General features: G+C 32.3%; 1 protein-coding gene across 4 annotated transcripts in view; it reads left to right on the top strand.

Annotated features, from left to right (window-relative positions):
* The window catches only part of LOC143071169 (aryl hydrocarbon receptor nuclear translocator homolog), a 34939-nt gene that overhangs the window by 5164 nt on the left and 13743 nt on the right, over nucleotides 1-16032 (top strand). The window contains exons 1-5 of one of the 4 annotated variants that reach the window (XM_076245312.1): nucleotides 912-1044; nucleotides 9511-9562; nucleotides 11945-12016; nucleotides 12323-12480; nucleotides 15407-15486. In XM_076245312.1, the coding sequence (XP_076101427.1) occupies nucleotides 927-1044; nucleotides 9511-9562; nucleotides 11945-12016; nucleotides 12323-12480; nucleotides 15407-15486 (480 nt within the window). In that variant the 5' untranslated portion in view covers nucleotides 912-926. Of the gene's footprint in view, nucleotides 1-911; nucleotides 1045-9510; nucleotides 9563-11944; nucleotides 12017-12319; nucleotides 12481-15406; nucleotides 15487-16032 lie in introns of those variants that run through there. The other 3 variants (XM_076245310.1, XM_076245314.1, XM_076245313.1) reach the window with 3 other exon arrangements.

Here is a 16032-nt window from a genome sequence, read left to right as displayed (position 1 = left end):
AAACATTTGCACCAGCTTACATGGCTTATCCAAATCTGCATTACTGTTTCAAATGTTGGCTATCAAATAATGCCATTGGTTGAATAATAAAAAAAAAAATCATTTACATTTCCAAGGTTATGTAATACAAATTAGATAAATTATATACATGTAACACGCTTTTGGAAATTGAATATGTTTGTTCTAATGAAATGAAGATTTAATTATTTCAATGAACTTGACCCATTAATTAAACATTTGACATGACATGAGTAAATTTCCCTGACATTTATGCCATTTACTGCACACGACAAGGTAAAAAAATCTTGTAGCAAAGTTAAATGTACATCATGAAATATGTTACAAACGTAAATTGTAAGGAGAAGTGCATACAGTTGTTAAAAATTCCTCCTTTTGGCATTATTATATTTGTAGTGTGTTCACATGTAGAAAGGATTATGAATCTTAACACCTTAGTTTGAAATTTTGTGGATTTTCACATTTCAATTGGCAAAGATCATGATGTGTCTAGTTCCAGAAGATCATTTGGTTATAATTGTGTAGGCTGTACAGAAAGAGATTTTTTTATATATATTGACAGTCCCAGAGGGAATTAAAAAAAATGTGTATATATGAGATTGGAGCAAATATGATGTTTACATAATCAATACTTTCTATTTTATTCTTAATTTTTATATGATTAGTATTACATGAAAATATGTACAGTTTAAGTTCAATTTGAAAAAAATCTATGGAAGACAAAATATAGCAATAAATGACAAAATGGAAGCTTAATGTAGATTATCTGTAACTCGATATTAATCTGATACAGATTATGTGTTTCAATCCTATAAACACCTAAGCTTAATCCACATATTTATGCAAACGTCAAAAGACTTTGCGTTAGATTTTGCATTTAATTAGAAATAAAAATTGATGAAAACAAGATGGATTATTCAAGAGGAAGTTACCCAGGTTACGAACAGACACCTCAAAATTCTCAGATGTACTTGCCTCAGCAATATGGACCTCCTACCCATCCGTCTTATGGAAGAGTTTTTTATGGTTTGTAAAAGATTTTTTATATTGTCTTTTTCAATATTTTCTCTATAATGAGCTGTCAGAGAGATTGACATGAACAGCTTTGTTTTTTATGGTTATTATAGACTAGATACTGGAATATATTTAAAATAAGGCCGTTAGTTTTCCTGTTTGACTTGTTTTACATTGTCATTGCCTTTTATAGCTGACTATGCGGTTTGGCTTTGCTCATTGTTGAAGGCTTTACAGTGACCTATAAGTGTTAATTTCTGTGTCATTTTGGTCTCTTGTGGAGAGTTGTCTCATTGGCAATCATACCACATCATCATTTTTTTTTTAAATATATAAGAGTGATTCATAAGAAACTAGATGGCTTTTATTTTTCTTTTGTTCATGAATTTATGTTTCATTGAGATTTATTAAGAGTTAATTTTCCAATTCTTTTATTGAAAAAGATCATGGAAAATTTAAAACAAAAGTAAGAATAGTTGTCGTGTATTGGAAAAGACTAGCATAATTGGTGACTAAAAAAAAATTAATTTCCCGCTCCAGCAGATAATTTATTATTACCTGTAATGAAATGAATCATGACTGTGGATTAATTCATTTTCATAAATACATGTACCAATTTTCATGCATAAATCTATATTTTTATACCACAGCAAAAATTGAAAATTTTTTGGAAGTATATTGGTATCACGTTGGCGTCGTTGTCGTCGGTGACGGCGTCCGAATACATTTGGTTTTTGCACTCTAACTTTAGTAAAAGTAAATAGAAATCTATGAAATTTAAACACAATGTTTATGACTATGAAAGGAAGGTTGGGATTGATTTTGGGTGTTTTGGTCCCAACTGTTTAGGAATTCAGGGCCAACAAGGGCCCAAATAAGCATTTTTCTTGGTTTTCTCAAAATGACTTTAGTATAAGTAAACAGAAATCTATGAAATTTTAACATAAGGTCTATGACCACAAAAGGAAGGTTGGGATTGATTTTGGGAGTTTTAGTCCCAACAGTTTAGGAATTATGGGCCAAAAACAGGTCCCAAATGAGCATTTTTCTTGGTTTTTGCACAATAACTTTAGAATAAGTTAATAGAAATCTATGAAATTTTAATACAAGGTTTATGACAACAAAAGGAAGGTTTGGATTGATTTTGGCAGTTTTGGTCCCAACGAATTAGTGGCCAAAAGGGTCCAAAATTAAACTTAGTTTGAGTTTAACAAAAATTGAATTCTTGGGGTTCTTTGATATGAAGAATCTAAGCATGTACTTAGAGATTTTTTATGCCCCACCTACGATAGTAGAGGGGCATTATGTTTTCTGGTCTGTGCGTCCGTTCGTCCGTCCGTCCGTCCATTCTTCCGTCTGTCCGTCCGTTCGTCCGTTCGTTCGTCCGTCTGTCCCGCTTCAGGTTAAAGTTTTTGGTCGAGGTAGTTTTTGATGAAGTTGAAGTCCAATCGACTTCAAACTTGGTACACATGTTCCCTATGATATGATCTTTCTAATTTTAATGCCAAATTAGAGATTTTACCCCAATTTCACGGTCCACTGAACATAGAAAATGATAGTGCGAGTGGGGCATTCGTGTTCTGAGGACACATTCTTGTTATTATTGGGCCCAGTTTTCAAGTTGGTCCAATTTGGGTCCAAAATTAAACTTTTTTTGATTTCAACAAAAACTGATATATGGGGTTCTTTAATATGCTGAATCTAACCATGTATTTAGATTTTTATACGACCGCAAATTTTGAAAAAATTTTCGTCGTATATTGCTATCACGTTGGCGTCTGCGTCGTCGTCGTCGTCGTCGTCGTCCGGCGTCCGAATACTTTTAGTTTTCGCACTCTAACTTTAGTAAAAGTGAATAGAAATCTATGAAATTTTAACACAAGGTTTATGACCATAAAAGGAAGGTTGGTATTGATTTTGGGAGTTTTGGTCCCAACATTTTAGGAATAAGGGGCCAAAAAGGGCCCAAATAAGCATTTTCTTGGTTTTCGCACCATAACTTTAGTTTAAGTTAATAGAAATCTATGAAATTTTGACGCAAGGTTTATGACCACAAAAGAAAGATTGGGATTGATTTTGGGAGTTTTGGTTTCAATAGTTTAGGAATAAGGGGCCAATAAAGGGCCCAAATAAGCATTTTTCTTGGTTTTTGCACAATAACCTTAGGTTAAGTAAATGGAAATCTATGAAATTTAAACACAATGTTTATGACCACAAAAGGAAGGTTGGTATTTATTTTGGGAGTTTAGGACCCAACAGATTAGGAATTAGGGGCCAAAAAGGGACCCAAATAAGCATTTTTCTTGGTTTTCGCACTATAATGTTAGTATAAGTAAATACAAATCTATGAAATTTAAACACAAGGCTTATGACCATAAAAGGAAGGTTGGTATTGATTTTGGGAGTTTTGGTCCCAACAGTTTAGGAAAAAGGGGCCCAAAGGGTCCAAAATTAAACTTTGTTTGATTTCATCAAAATTGAATAATTGGGGTTCTTTGATATGCCGAATCTAACTGTATATGTAGATTCTCAACTTTTGGTCCCGTTTTCAAATTGGTCTACATTAAGGTCCAAAGGGTCCAAAATTAAACTTAGTTTGATTTTGACAAAAAATGAATCGGTTGGGTTCTTTGATATGTTGAATCTAAAAATGTACTTAGATTCTTGATTATTGAAGTTTTTTTGGTCCAGTTTTCAAATTGGTCTACATTAAGGTCCAAAGGGTCCAAAATTAAACTTTGTTTGATTTCATCAAAAATTGAATCCTTGGGGTTCTTTGATATGCCAAATCTAACTGTGTATGTAGATTCTTCATTTTTGGTCCTGTTTTCAAATTTCAAATTCTACATTAAAGTCCAAAGGGTCCAAAATTAAACTAAGTTTGATTTTAACAAAAATTGAATTCTTGGGCCTCTTTGATATGCTGAATCTAAACATGTACTTAGATTTTTGATTATGGGCCCAGTTTTCAAGTTGGTCCAAATCAGGATCTAAAATTATTATATTAAGTATTGTGCAATAGCAAGTCTTTTCAATTGCACAGTATTGTGCAATGGCAAGAAATATCTAATTGCACAATATTGTGAAATAGCAAATTTTTTTTTAATTAGAGTTATCTTTCTTTGTCCAGAATAGTAAGCAAGAAATATCCTATTTGTGCAATAGCAAGAATTTTTTTTAATTGGAGTTATCTTTCTTTGTCCAGAATCAACTTAAATCTTTGTTATATACAATATACAATGTATATACACTTTTTACTACCAACTGATAAATTTAAATAATCTTTACCATTCAGTGATAACAAGCAGTTTTTTTACATCTTAATATTTTATGATGTATTTAAATGAGTAGTTATTGTTGCAAACTCCATTAGAAATTTGAATTGATATCAGTTTTGAAAAAGGGAAACGGGGATGTGAAAAAAAAGGGGGGGGGGGGGTTAAATTTTTCTCATTTCAGATTTCATAAATAAAAAGAAAATTTCTTCAAACATTTTTTTGAGAGGATTAATATTCAACAGCATAGTGATTTGCTCAAAGGCAAAAAAAACCTTTTAAGTTCATTAGACCACATTCATTCTGTGTCAGAAACCTATGCTGTGTCAACTATTTAATTTTAGATTTAAAAAGTTTGAAGAAGAAATCTTTAATTGATTTGTAAAATCTTGGCATTTGTTTTGTGTAAAAAAAACCCATGTAATGTCAAAAATTTGATCACAATCCAAATTCAGAGCTGTATCATGCTTGAATGTTTTGTCCATACTTGCCCCAACTGTTCAGGGTTCGACCTCTGCGGTCGTATAAAGCTGCGCCCTGCGGAGCACCTGGTTAATATTTGAGCCGGTTATCAAATTGGTCCACATTGAGGTCTAAAGGGTCTAAAATTGAACATTATTTGATTTCATCAATAATTAAATTCTTGGGGGTTCTATGATATGCTGAATCTAACAATGTATTTAGATTTTGGATATTAAACCATAATAGGTAAATGTCCAATTTAAAATTTTTAAGTTTAAGTTCTTAGACCACATTCATTCTGTGTCAAAAACCTAATGTTGTGTCAACTATTTAATTACAATCCAAATTCAGAGCTGAATCAAGCTTTAATGTTGTGTCCATACTTGCCCCAACTTTTCAGGGTTAGACATCTGCAGTCGTATAAAGCTGGGCCGTGCAGGGCATCTGGTTTTTAAATTTGAATCAATATAATGCTATGTTGTTTTTTTCTCTTCCACAAAAATATCAAAATCTTATTTTGATTAAAAAAATGTTTTTCAGTTTGTCTCATTTGACAAAACTGTATGTAGTAACAAGTATTTATGTTGGAAATGGTCTTTTTGTCTTGATCTTACATGTAACATATAAATGTAGAACATGTTTAATTAGATGTTAATGACCATGTAAAATGAAATGACAATTTAATGTTATGTTATGACAAATAGCATCATGTTATATACTAAATATAATTGTCTGTAATCACACCTCCACTGGAGGACATTCAGTACACAACACTGAATAAATATCACAAACATCAGGCTTTTGGCATCTGAGTCAGTGGTAGAATCAAGATACTGTATGTTAATGAGGGGGGCAAATAAAAGACATGTAGGAAATTTTCAGTCAACTTATTTAAACATTAACCATAAGTTATGTAATTGCACTAAAACTATGGTTGCAACTCCCTCGGGCAAAAGTTAACCTAAAACAGTTTTGGATGTTCCATTTATAATTATATTTTTTTATTAATGTTTGGCTTTCTAAAGTATGGTCTTGAGGAGACATGATAAAATATTATTCATAAAAAAAAAAAAAAAAAAAATCCATGTTTTAGCACCATTATTCTGACAGGATTTGTTTTTGAATTTGTGAATTATTAACACTAAAAAACGTATGACGAAATAAAACTTTATTAATGAGATTCAGAAAACCTATTAATTTTCTGCAGGTTGCCTTAAAATATGAATAAAGGTTTTTTTTTATGCAGTTAATCAGAAAGTTGTTTCTTCAAAATTCAACAACAAAAGCAGTTATTGTTTGTCTAAGTTGTCTTTCATGAAGATCAGGGATTTTCTGTCAATGCTACTAGATTTCCTGAAAAATAAAGGTGTACTTATAGATATAGAATTCAACCTGGCATGGGGAAACAGTATATAAATAACACATAGCTGAGAGGGTGATAGAGCAGATTGTTACCCCAAGAAAACATTGTCAATCTACTCTATCATCCTCTCTGAGCTATGTGTTATTTGATTTATTATACTGAATGTCTGATCATTATTGTCTTTTACAGTTTACTTTTTGTTAAAAGTAGTTTCTATGACGTCATGTACATAACAACGTTACAGGTATCAGAAAAAAACAAGCAAGATGTCGATATATTTTTATTTTAACAGTCAAATAAAAAAATCTGAGCTAAAACGTAGAACTTAAGCATTGTATTTAGTTACTTGATGTAAATTCAATTCATTGTCCTTTAAATTAGCGATTTCTGATTGGTCTGGACGAGAGGGTACCATTAAAAAAAATTGTCACCCTCTCAGCCATCTGATACAGTAAATAAACACCCTCGTATTAGCCAATCAAAATATGGCATTTTAACGTGAAGTATGATAAAAACAAATTTTATTTAAAATGAGCCATTAGGAAATTGCTAATTGCTGTGAAATTGAGAAATTTATTTAAGAAAATAATAGATTTTTCATGTTCTATTAAATATGACATCATTTAATGTTTAATAGTAAAAACCTCACAATTATTTCTAACTTAACAATACTTAAAACTTTAAATAACAGTGAAAATGAAATGGACGAATTATTCCTCGTGTGTGTATTGTTATAAACTATGTATTTACTCTCTGAAAGCAGAGCTGTTTCTGTTGGCTCTCTCTGACTTCAACTTAAACAAAATTACTAAAAGTCTTGTATAAGTATTTAAAATGAGTGTTTCCTCAGCAGAAAAGCTAAGGTATGAATATGCTGAACATACAAAGTGCTAGATAACGTCATAGTTTAATTGCCATTGGGTATTTATTCAAATGTATTGTGATAAAAATCGTGTCTGTGCATTTATAATTTAGGTTGCATCTTATCTATCATATAAATACTGCATAGGAAAAGTGAATTACAAATTACGTAATTATTTTTTTTTCGTGTTTTAACTTAATGTACACAATATATCATTGAATTTAATTTATTCAAAATTATTAAAAATAAAACTGTGAATAGAAAACTCCTGATTGGGTTCATACTTTTACTAATGGATTTGACCACAATGACTTGTTCCCATTGTAATATTAATAGTAAGGGACATTGTTAGAAGGGCAGTGTATTTACACAGTGGAATACTAACTAACTTTTATAGCTTTTTTTAAGATAGTGATCGTGCAATCAGAACGCGACATGATAATCTTGTAGTTTGATGTTTTACAGGTTCTGTTGATTCATTAGTATTTGCTGCACACCAATTTTCGTGGGAAGAGGTGAACCACGAAATTAAATGTTCAACCAATGACAAATTTTACATAGGCTTGTATAAAGACTTCGGCAAAACCAGGAAATCTAATATACACGAATGTTTAAGTATTCCTTCAACCACAAAAGAAGGTAGCCACGAAATTAAATGTATCGAAAGTATGACTTTATTGTCATAGAATAGCATTTCCTTTATAGTATATGTTCTAAATGGATGCACTTATTCTTGAACAACCCTTCACTGGAAGAAGTATAACAGTTATTATTATACCTTACATATATAAACAATTCTATTGGGTGAAACGTTATCACGTGACATGGAATAATTCTGTTAATTTTCATTCAATTGCAAGGAAGGACGAATAACCCTAAAAATTTACACCAGCGGTGAATAACCTTTTGAGTTTGTTGATTTGTACTTGAGTTACCTCCCATGAAAATGACGTCACAGGCGTAAATGAAACAAAATGGCAGTGTTCATGTTACACTGGTCCGTGACTGGAAGCCCATCGAGCAATGGAGAGACGAGGAAATAAGGCATTGGACATGAATAGAGCTGAGAGTGCCAGCAGCCGATAATATCTCTTATAAACGGTCCTTTTCAGGGCCATTAATATTTTACAAAATGATTCTTCTTTGAATTCAAGAAATTTGAACACCAACGTTAGTCTGTGTGTGATGTTAAAAATATAGACACTATAGAAAATGTTTTAAATGCCCTTCCACTGTTAGTTTGGTATAATTAAACAATTGTGGCCCCTTAGAATTGATGAATACCCAAAATAGCCAACCCTAAAAAGTTATTTCACTTCAGGCTGCGCCCTCAATGAAATAACCTTCTCGTGTTGACAATTTTGGATATTCACCTTTTCAACGGGCCATAATTGTATATTGTTCCTAACAGAAGGGTATAGAACATTTGTTCAAACAGGAACAGATATTTTAGCATCATCTATATTAAAGATGATCTTTCATAGATATATTAACTCCTTATTCTTTCTGATAACATAAAGTCATGATACAATCCACATAAATTTTGAAGAATATGCATTTTAATTCAAATTTAGTATTAATTATTACAATAAGCTATTGCCTTTACATTGCATCTGTCTGTCAGTAATCTTTTTGCATGAACCACTTGACAATATCAGAGACATATTTACACCAAATTTGTTGCCAATCTCTGTGTATATATGTCTCTGACAATATGCAAACAACTTGGCAGAATACAGTTGTACATTAGCAGTTACAACAGTTAAGGAGGCTCGCGGGTATAAGAATTTCAGCGCAAAATTTAACATTTGTTTTTTCATTACAAATTTTATTTATTACTTTATTAGTTATTACTTTCTGATATGGTACAAAAATCAACCAAAAAAGCTCCAAATTATCTTCCTTTGGTGCAAAAATGCCCAATTTTGGGTATTAAGATTGAAATATCTTTTTTAACTCATCGGTGACCTAAATTTTTTTTATTATTGTTTTCAAATAAGCTGTACATTAACTAAATAATTGTAAAATTTAAGCAATTTCTGTAATTAAGTTCTTTTTTTTATTTCGATATTTCCTCTAATTATCCTATTAGTTCAACAGAAAAAAAGGACATTAACAAAAATGTATGATTTTTTCGGGGGCAGATTATGAGCTTAAATGAACGGTGACCCCTTTTTTTATTTTATTTTTCTATTAAGTTTATATGATAAAGTTCATTTATAAAAAAAATATAGCAAAATTCTTTATTAAAAAAAAATGATTTATACCTGCAAGCCCCCTTAATATGTTTAAAAAGCTAGCATCCATTAGAAATTTTTGACCTACAGTTGGATCAATATGTCGATGGTCTTATAGGAAACTTTATTGTTCAGATGATACAGCTCAGAAATGGTAGAGGTCCATAAGTAAAGGTAAACATTGGAATCAAAAACAGATACCCTCTATAGAAAGGTTATTTCTGGATAAAAGAATTTGAAAAAAATATTAAAATTAAATTTTGATTTTGTTTTTTACAGGAGATGGAGGCAAGGGAGGCAACAGAAAAAGGAAAGGTGTTAATCATAAAGAGTAAGTTTTACACATCACAATGAGACCTCATCATCTTAAACATGTTAAAAAATAAGTTTTACACATCACAATGAGACCTCATCATCTTAAACATGTTAAAAAATAAGTTTTACACATCACAATGAGACCTCATCATCTTAAACATGTTAAAAAATAAGTTTTACACATTACAATTGAGACCCCATCTTAATGTTAAAAAATAAGTTTTACACATTACTATATAGACCCCATCTTAATGTTAAAAAAATAGGTTTTACACATTACTATTCAGACATCATCTTTAGCATGTTATAAAATAAGTTTTCACAATACAATTGAGACCCCATCTTCATTTTAACAAATAAGTTTTACACATTACAATTGAGACCCCATCCTAAGCATGTTAAAGAATAAGTTTTACACATAAAAATTGAGACCCCATCTTTAGCATATTAACAAATAAGTTTTACACATCACAATTGAGACCCCATCTTAAGCATGTTATAAAATAAGTTTTACACATTACAATTGAGACCCCATCTTAAGCATGTTAAAAATAAGTTTTACACATTACAATTGAGACCCCATCTTAATGTTAAAAAATAAGTTTTACACATTACTATATAGACCCCATCTTAATGTTAAAAAATTAAGTTTTACACATTACTATTCAGACATCATCTTTAGCATGTTATAAAATAAGTTTTCACAATACAATTGAGACCCCATCTTCATTTTAACAAATAAGTTTTACACATTACAATTGAGACCCCATCCTAAGCATGTTAAAGAATAAGTTTTACACATAAAAATTGAGACCCCATCTTTAGCATATTAACAAATAAGTTTTACACATCACAATTGAGACCCCATCTTAAGCATGTTATAAAATAAGTTTTACACATTACAATTGAGACCCCATCTTAAGCATGTTAAAAATAAGTTTTACACATTACAATTGAGACCCCATCTTAAGCATATTAAAAAATAAGTTTTACTCACCAAGAGAAGCATCTCATCTTTAAGAGTAAGTTTTATATATAAAGATAGGTAATTTACTGTGAACAGTAAACTTTATGAAGGAAGATATGAATTGTATGCATAAAGGTATTAAATTATGAAGAATCTAAATATCTGAATTTGTAAGAAACAGTAACATTTTTATACGACCGAAAAAATTGAAAATTTTTTGGTCGTATATTGGTATAACGTTGGCGTCGTTGTCGTCCAAAGACATTTGGTTTTCGCACTATAACTTTAGTATAAGTAAATAGAAATCTATGAAATTTAAACACAAGATTTATGACCATAAAAGGAAGGTTGGGATTGATTTTGAAAGTTTTGGTCCCAACAGTTTAGGAATTATTTTTCTTGGTTTTGCACAATAACTTTAGTATAAGTAAACAGAAATCTATAAAATTTTAACATAAGGTTTATGACCACAAAAGGAAGGTTGGGATTGATTTTGGGAGTTTTGGTCCCAATAGTTTAGGAATTAGGGGCCGAAAGGGTCCAAAATTAAACTTTGTTTGATTTCATCAGAAAATGAAATATTGGGGTTCTATGATATGCCAAATTTAACTGTGTATTTAGATTCTTAATTTTTGATCCTGTTTTCAAATTGGTCTACATTAAGGTCCAAAGGGTCCAAAATTAAACTTAGTTTGATTTTAACAAAAATTGAATTCTTGGGGTTCTTCAATATGCTGAATCTAATCATGTATTTAGATTTTTAATATTTGGGCCCGGTTATCAAATTGGTCCACATTGAGGTCTAAAGGGTCTAAAATTGAACATTATTTGATTTCATCAAAAATTGAATTCTTGGGGTTCTATGATATACTGAATCTAACCATGTATTTAGATTTTGGATATTAAACCATAATAGGTAAATGTCCAATTTAAAATTTTTAAGTTTTTAAGTTTAATTTCTTAGACCACATTTATTCTGTGTCAGAAACCTAATGTTGTGTCAACTATTTAATCACAATCCAAATTCAGAGCTGTATCAAGCTTAAATGTTGTGTCCATACTTGCCCCACTGTTCAGGGTTAGACCTCTGCGGTCGTATAAATCTGTGCCCTGTGGAGCATCTAGTTAACTTAAAATTCAAGAGGTTTTACCCTTTCCAGTAACAATGTTCCAAATCTGGTTTGTAAGTTTCAGAAGGAAAACATTTCTTTTATCTGATCCATTGTGGTCTTTTACTAGAGAAGGATGTTAAGAAAAAAAATAATGTAATAAAAATAGGCTATACATTACCACCCATCTAAGTCAAATGATCATTTATAAGTTTGGATAAATCCTGCTGTTATTATCAGGTACTCAAGTATGAACAAAAGTTCAGCTTTAAAATGAAAACTTCATAAACAATATTTGCTGAAAATTTAATTTGTTTTACAGTTCTGATGATGAAGATAGCCAGCAAAGCACACCATATAACCAGGAACAAATTGACAAAGAAAAGTTTGCTAGGTTTGTTATTTTCAAACACAGAAAGTGTTGGCATTATGTTTACTAAATTAGTGGTCTATTAAAACATTATACATTTCTTTTTAAGGAAAAGTGAAAAATTATGATAGAAAAATATGGAAAGTTTAATACTTACTGTATCATGTGTATGTGAGATTTTGCACATGCAATAGCAATTTTATAATCGACAAGAAGGAAAGTAGAAGTTTACAAGCACTAGTAAAACTATATATAAATGTGTAAATTAAGTAGAAGTTTACAAGCACTAGTAAAACTATATATAAATGTGTAAATTCATGTTTTGAGTAGGGAGAGCCATTGTGAGATTGAGAGAAGAAGAAGAAACAAGATGACCTCCTACATTAATGAACTCTGTGATATGGTACCAACATGCAGTACCTTAGCTAGGAAACCAGACAAACTAACCATTCTTAGAATGGCTGTTTCTCACATGAAAACACTCCGGGGTAAGTCTGAAAGCCATGTCAAACCTTCTCCCGAGACATGTATATTGGACTTGGTCCTTTCTTCAAATTAGAGTTTGATCTGACATCACATTCTCAAAAAGAAGGTCTTCTAATCAAAGTCTAAATTTGGCATGTACAAAATGTATTACCAGAACGTACATTTTTTGTAGTCTCTTCAGAGTCTCTACTATAATCAAATCTAAATTAGACTTATTTTATTTCCAGTATTGTACAGTACCCTTTAAGTCATATTTTTTTGTGCTTAGGTTAAATCCTATTTTAATGCATTCTGTTAAACGGAAATACCTTTACATATCACTTTAGCCAAATATTCACCAAGATCTTTCTGCATTCTGCATCAAAGAGGGGCGAAAGATACTAGAGGGGCAGTCAAACTTATACACTAGACAACTATTCAAAGAGGGGCGACAGATACTAGAGGGGCAGTCAAACTTATACACTTGACAACTATTCAAAGAGGGGCGACAGATACTAGAGGGGCAGTCAAACTTATACACTTGACAACTATTCAAAGAGGGGCGACAGATACTAGAGGGGCAGTCAAACTTATACACTTGACAACTATTCAAAGAGGGGCAACAGATACTAGAGGGGCAGTCAAACTTATACACTTGACAACTATTCAAAGAGGGGCAACAGATACTAGAGGGACAGTCAAACTTATACACTAGACAACTATTCAAAGAGGGGCAACAGATACTAGAGGGGCAGTCAAACTTATACACTTGACAACTATTCAAAGAGGGGCAACAGATACTAGAGGGACAGTCAAACTTATACACTTGACAACTATTCAAAGAGGGGCAACAGATACTAGAGGGACAGTCAAACTTATACACTTGACAACTATTCAAAGAGGGGCAACAGATACTAGAGGGACAGTCAAACTTATACACTTGACAACTATTCAAAGAGGGGCGAAAGATACTAGAGGGGCAGTCAAACTTATACACTTGACAACTATTCAAAGAGGGGCGACAGATACTAGAGGGACAGTCAAACTTATACACTAGACAACTATTCAAAGAGGGGCGACAGATACTAGAGGGACAGTCAAACTTATACACTTGACAACTATTCAAAGAGGGGCAACAGATACTAGAGGGACAGTCAAACTTATACACTTGACAACTATTCAAAGAGGGGCAACAGATACTAGAGGGACAGTCAAACTTATACACTTGACAACTATTCAAAGAGGGGCGACAGATACTAGAGGGACAGTCAAACTTATACACTTGACAACTATTCAAAGAGGGGCAACAGATACTAGAGGGACAGTCAAACTTATACACTTGACAACTATTCAAAGAGGGGCAACAGATACTAGAGGGACAGTCAAACTTATACACTTGACAACTATTCAAAGAGGGGCGACAGATACTAGAGGGACAGTCAAACTTATACACTTGACAACTATTCAAAGAGGGGCAACAGATACTAGAGGGACAGTCAAACTTATACACTTGACAACTATTCAAAGAGGGGCGAAAGATACTAGAGGGGCAGTCAAACTTATACACTTGACAACTATTCAAAGAGGGGCGACAGATACTAGAGGGACAGTCAAACTTATACACTTGACAACTATTCAAAGAGGGGCAACAGATACTAGAGGGACAGTCAAACTTATACACTTGACAACTATTCAAAGAGGGGCAACAGATACTAGAGGGACAGTCAAACTTATACACTTGACAACTATTCAAAGAGGGGCAACAGATACTAGAGGGACAGTCAAACTTATACACTTGACAACTATTCAAAGAGGGGCGACAGATACTAGAGGGGCAGTCAAACTTATACACTAGACAACTATTCAAAGAGGGGCAACAGATACTAGAGGGACAGTCAAACTTATACACTTGACAACTATTCAAAGAGGGGCAACAGATACTAGAGGGACAGTCAAACTTATACACTAGACAACTATTCAAAGAGGGGCGACAGATACTAGAGGGACAGTCAAACTTATACACTTGACAACTATTCAAAGAGGGGCAACAGATACTAGAGGGACAGTCAAACTTATACACTTGACAACTATTCAAAGAGGGGCGACAGATACTAGAGGGACAGTCAAACTTATACACTTGACAACTATTCAAAGAGGGGCAACAGATACTAGAGGGACAGTCAAACTTATACACTTGACAACTATTCAAAGAGGGGCGAAAGATACTAGAGGGGCAGTCAAACTTATACACTTGACAACTATTCAAAGAGGGGCGACAGATACTAGAGGGACAGTCAAACTTATACACTTGACAACTATTCAAAGAGGGGCGACAGATACTAGAGGGGCAGTCAAACTTATACACTAGACAACTATTCAAAGAGGGGCGACAGATACTAGAGGGACAGTCAAACTTATACACTTGACAACTATTCAAAGAGGGGCAACAGATACTAGAGGGACAGTCAAACTTATACACTTGACAACTATTCAAAGAGGGGCAACAGATACTAGAGGGACAGTCAAACTTATACACTTGACAACTATTCAGAGGGGCGACAGATACTAGAGGGACAGTCAAACTTATACACTTGACAACTATTCAAAGAGGGGCAACAGATACTAGAGGGACAGTCAAACTTATACACTTGACAACTATTCAAAGAGGGGCGACAGATACTAGAGGGACAGTCAAACTTATACACTTGACAACTATTCAAAGAGGGGCAACAGATACTAGAGGGACAGTCAAACTTATACACTTGACAACTATTCAAAGAGGGGCAACAGATACTAGAGGGACAGTCAAACTTATACACTTGACAACTATTCTATTGCTTACAGTACAGGACAATACGCTTGCTGCAGCAGAGCATAATTACTGTATAAATTGAGCTCTAAAAGTGTATGTTTATTTTATAATATGAGAGATAAACTATTTATTTGTAGGTACTGGCAATACAGGAACTGATGGGTCGTATAAACCTTCTTTCCTCACAGACCAGGAGTTAAAACATCTCATTCTAGAGGTAATCACACTTTATTTTCTAAAATTTTATTTATTATTCTTCCCCATTCTTTTCAAACTAACAGATTTTGTTTATTGTCTTTTGATTATGAATTAGGGATTGTTATTAAAACTGTTTATACATATTAATGGCTAATTTAAATGAAAGAAATGCTTAAATAAGTTAAAAGAAAAGTAGATTACTGCTTTCAAAGCTAATGATTAAAAATAAATATAAAAATTATAAATAAACAATATTGATGGCATTGTAAATAATATTCTAGAAAGTCAACCTATATTTCAAATGAACAAGTTTTCTGAAGTATATGTGCAATCAACATGAAATTAAGTCTTACAAACTTGTGACGTGGAATTGGCAATGAACTTCTATATTTCCTGAATAACAGTTTTGATTAATAAATGATTTATCATGATTGTCTCAGTTTCTAGGGGATTATTTTTTACTATTTTAACAATGGTATTTTATTACAAATGAGGATCATCCCTAATTTCTCTGTAATATGAATATATTAACTTCACACCTGGTTTTGTTATGGCCTCACATTAC

The sequence above is a fragment of the Mytilus galloprovincialis genome, chromosome 4 (assembly GCF_965363235.1).
Source record: "Mytilus galloprovincialis chromosome 4, xbMytGall1.hap1.1, whole genome shotgun sequence".
In the NCBI taxonomy this organism is placed as follows: Eukaryota; Metazoa; Mollusca; class Bivalvia; order Mytilida; family Mytilidae; genus Mytilus; species Mytilus galloprovincialis.
The sequence above is the reverse complement of the archived record's forward strand: the minus strand, read 5'-3'. Positions and strand labels throughout refer to the sequence as shown.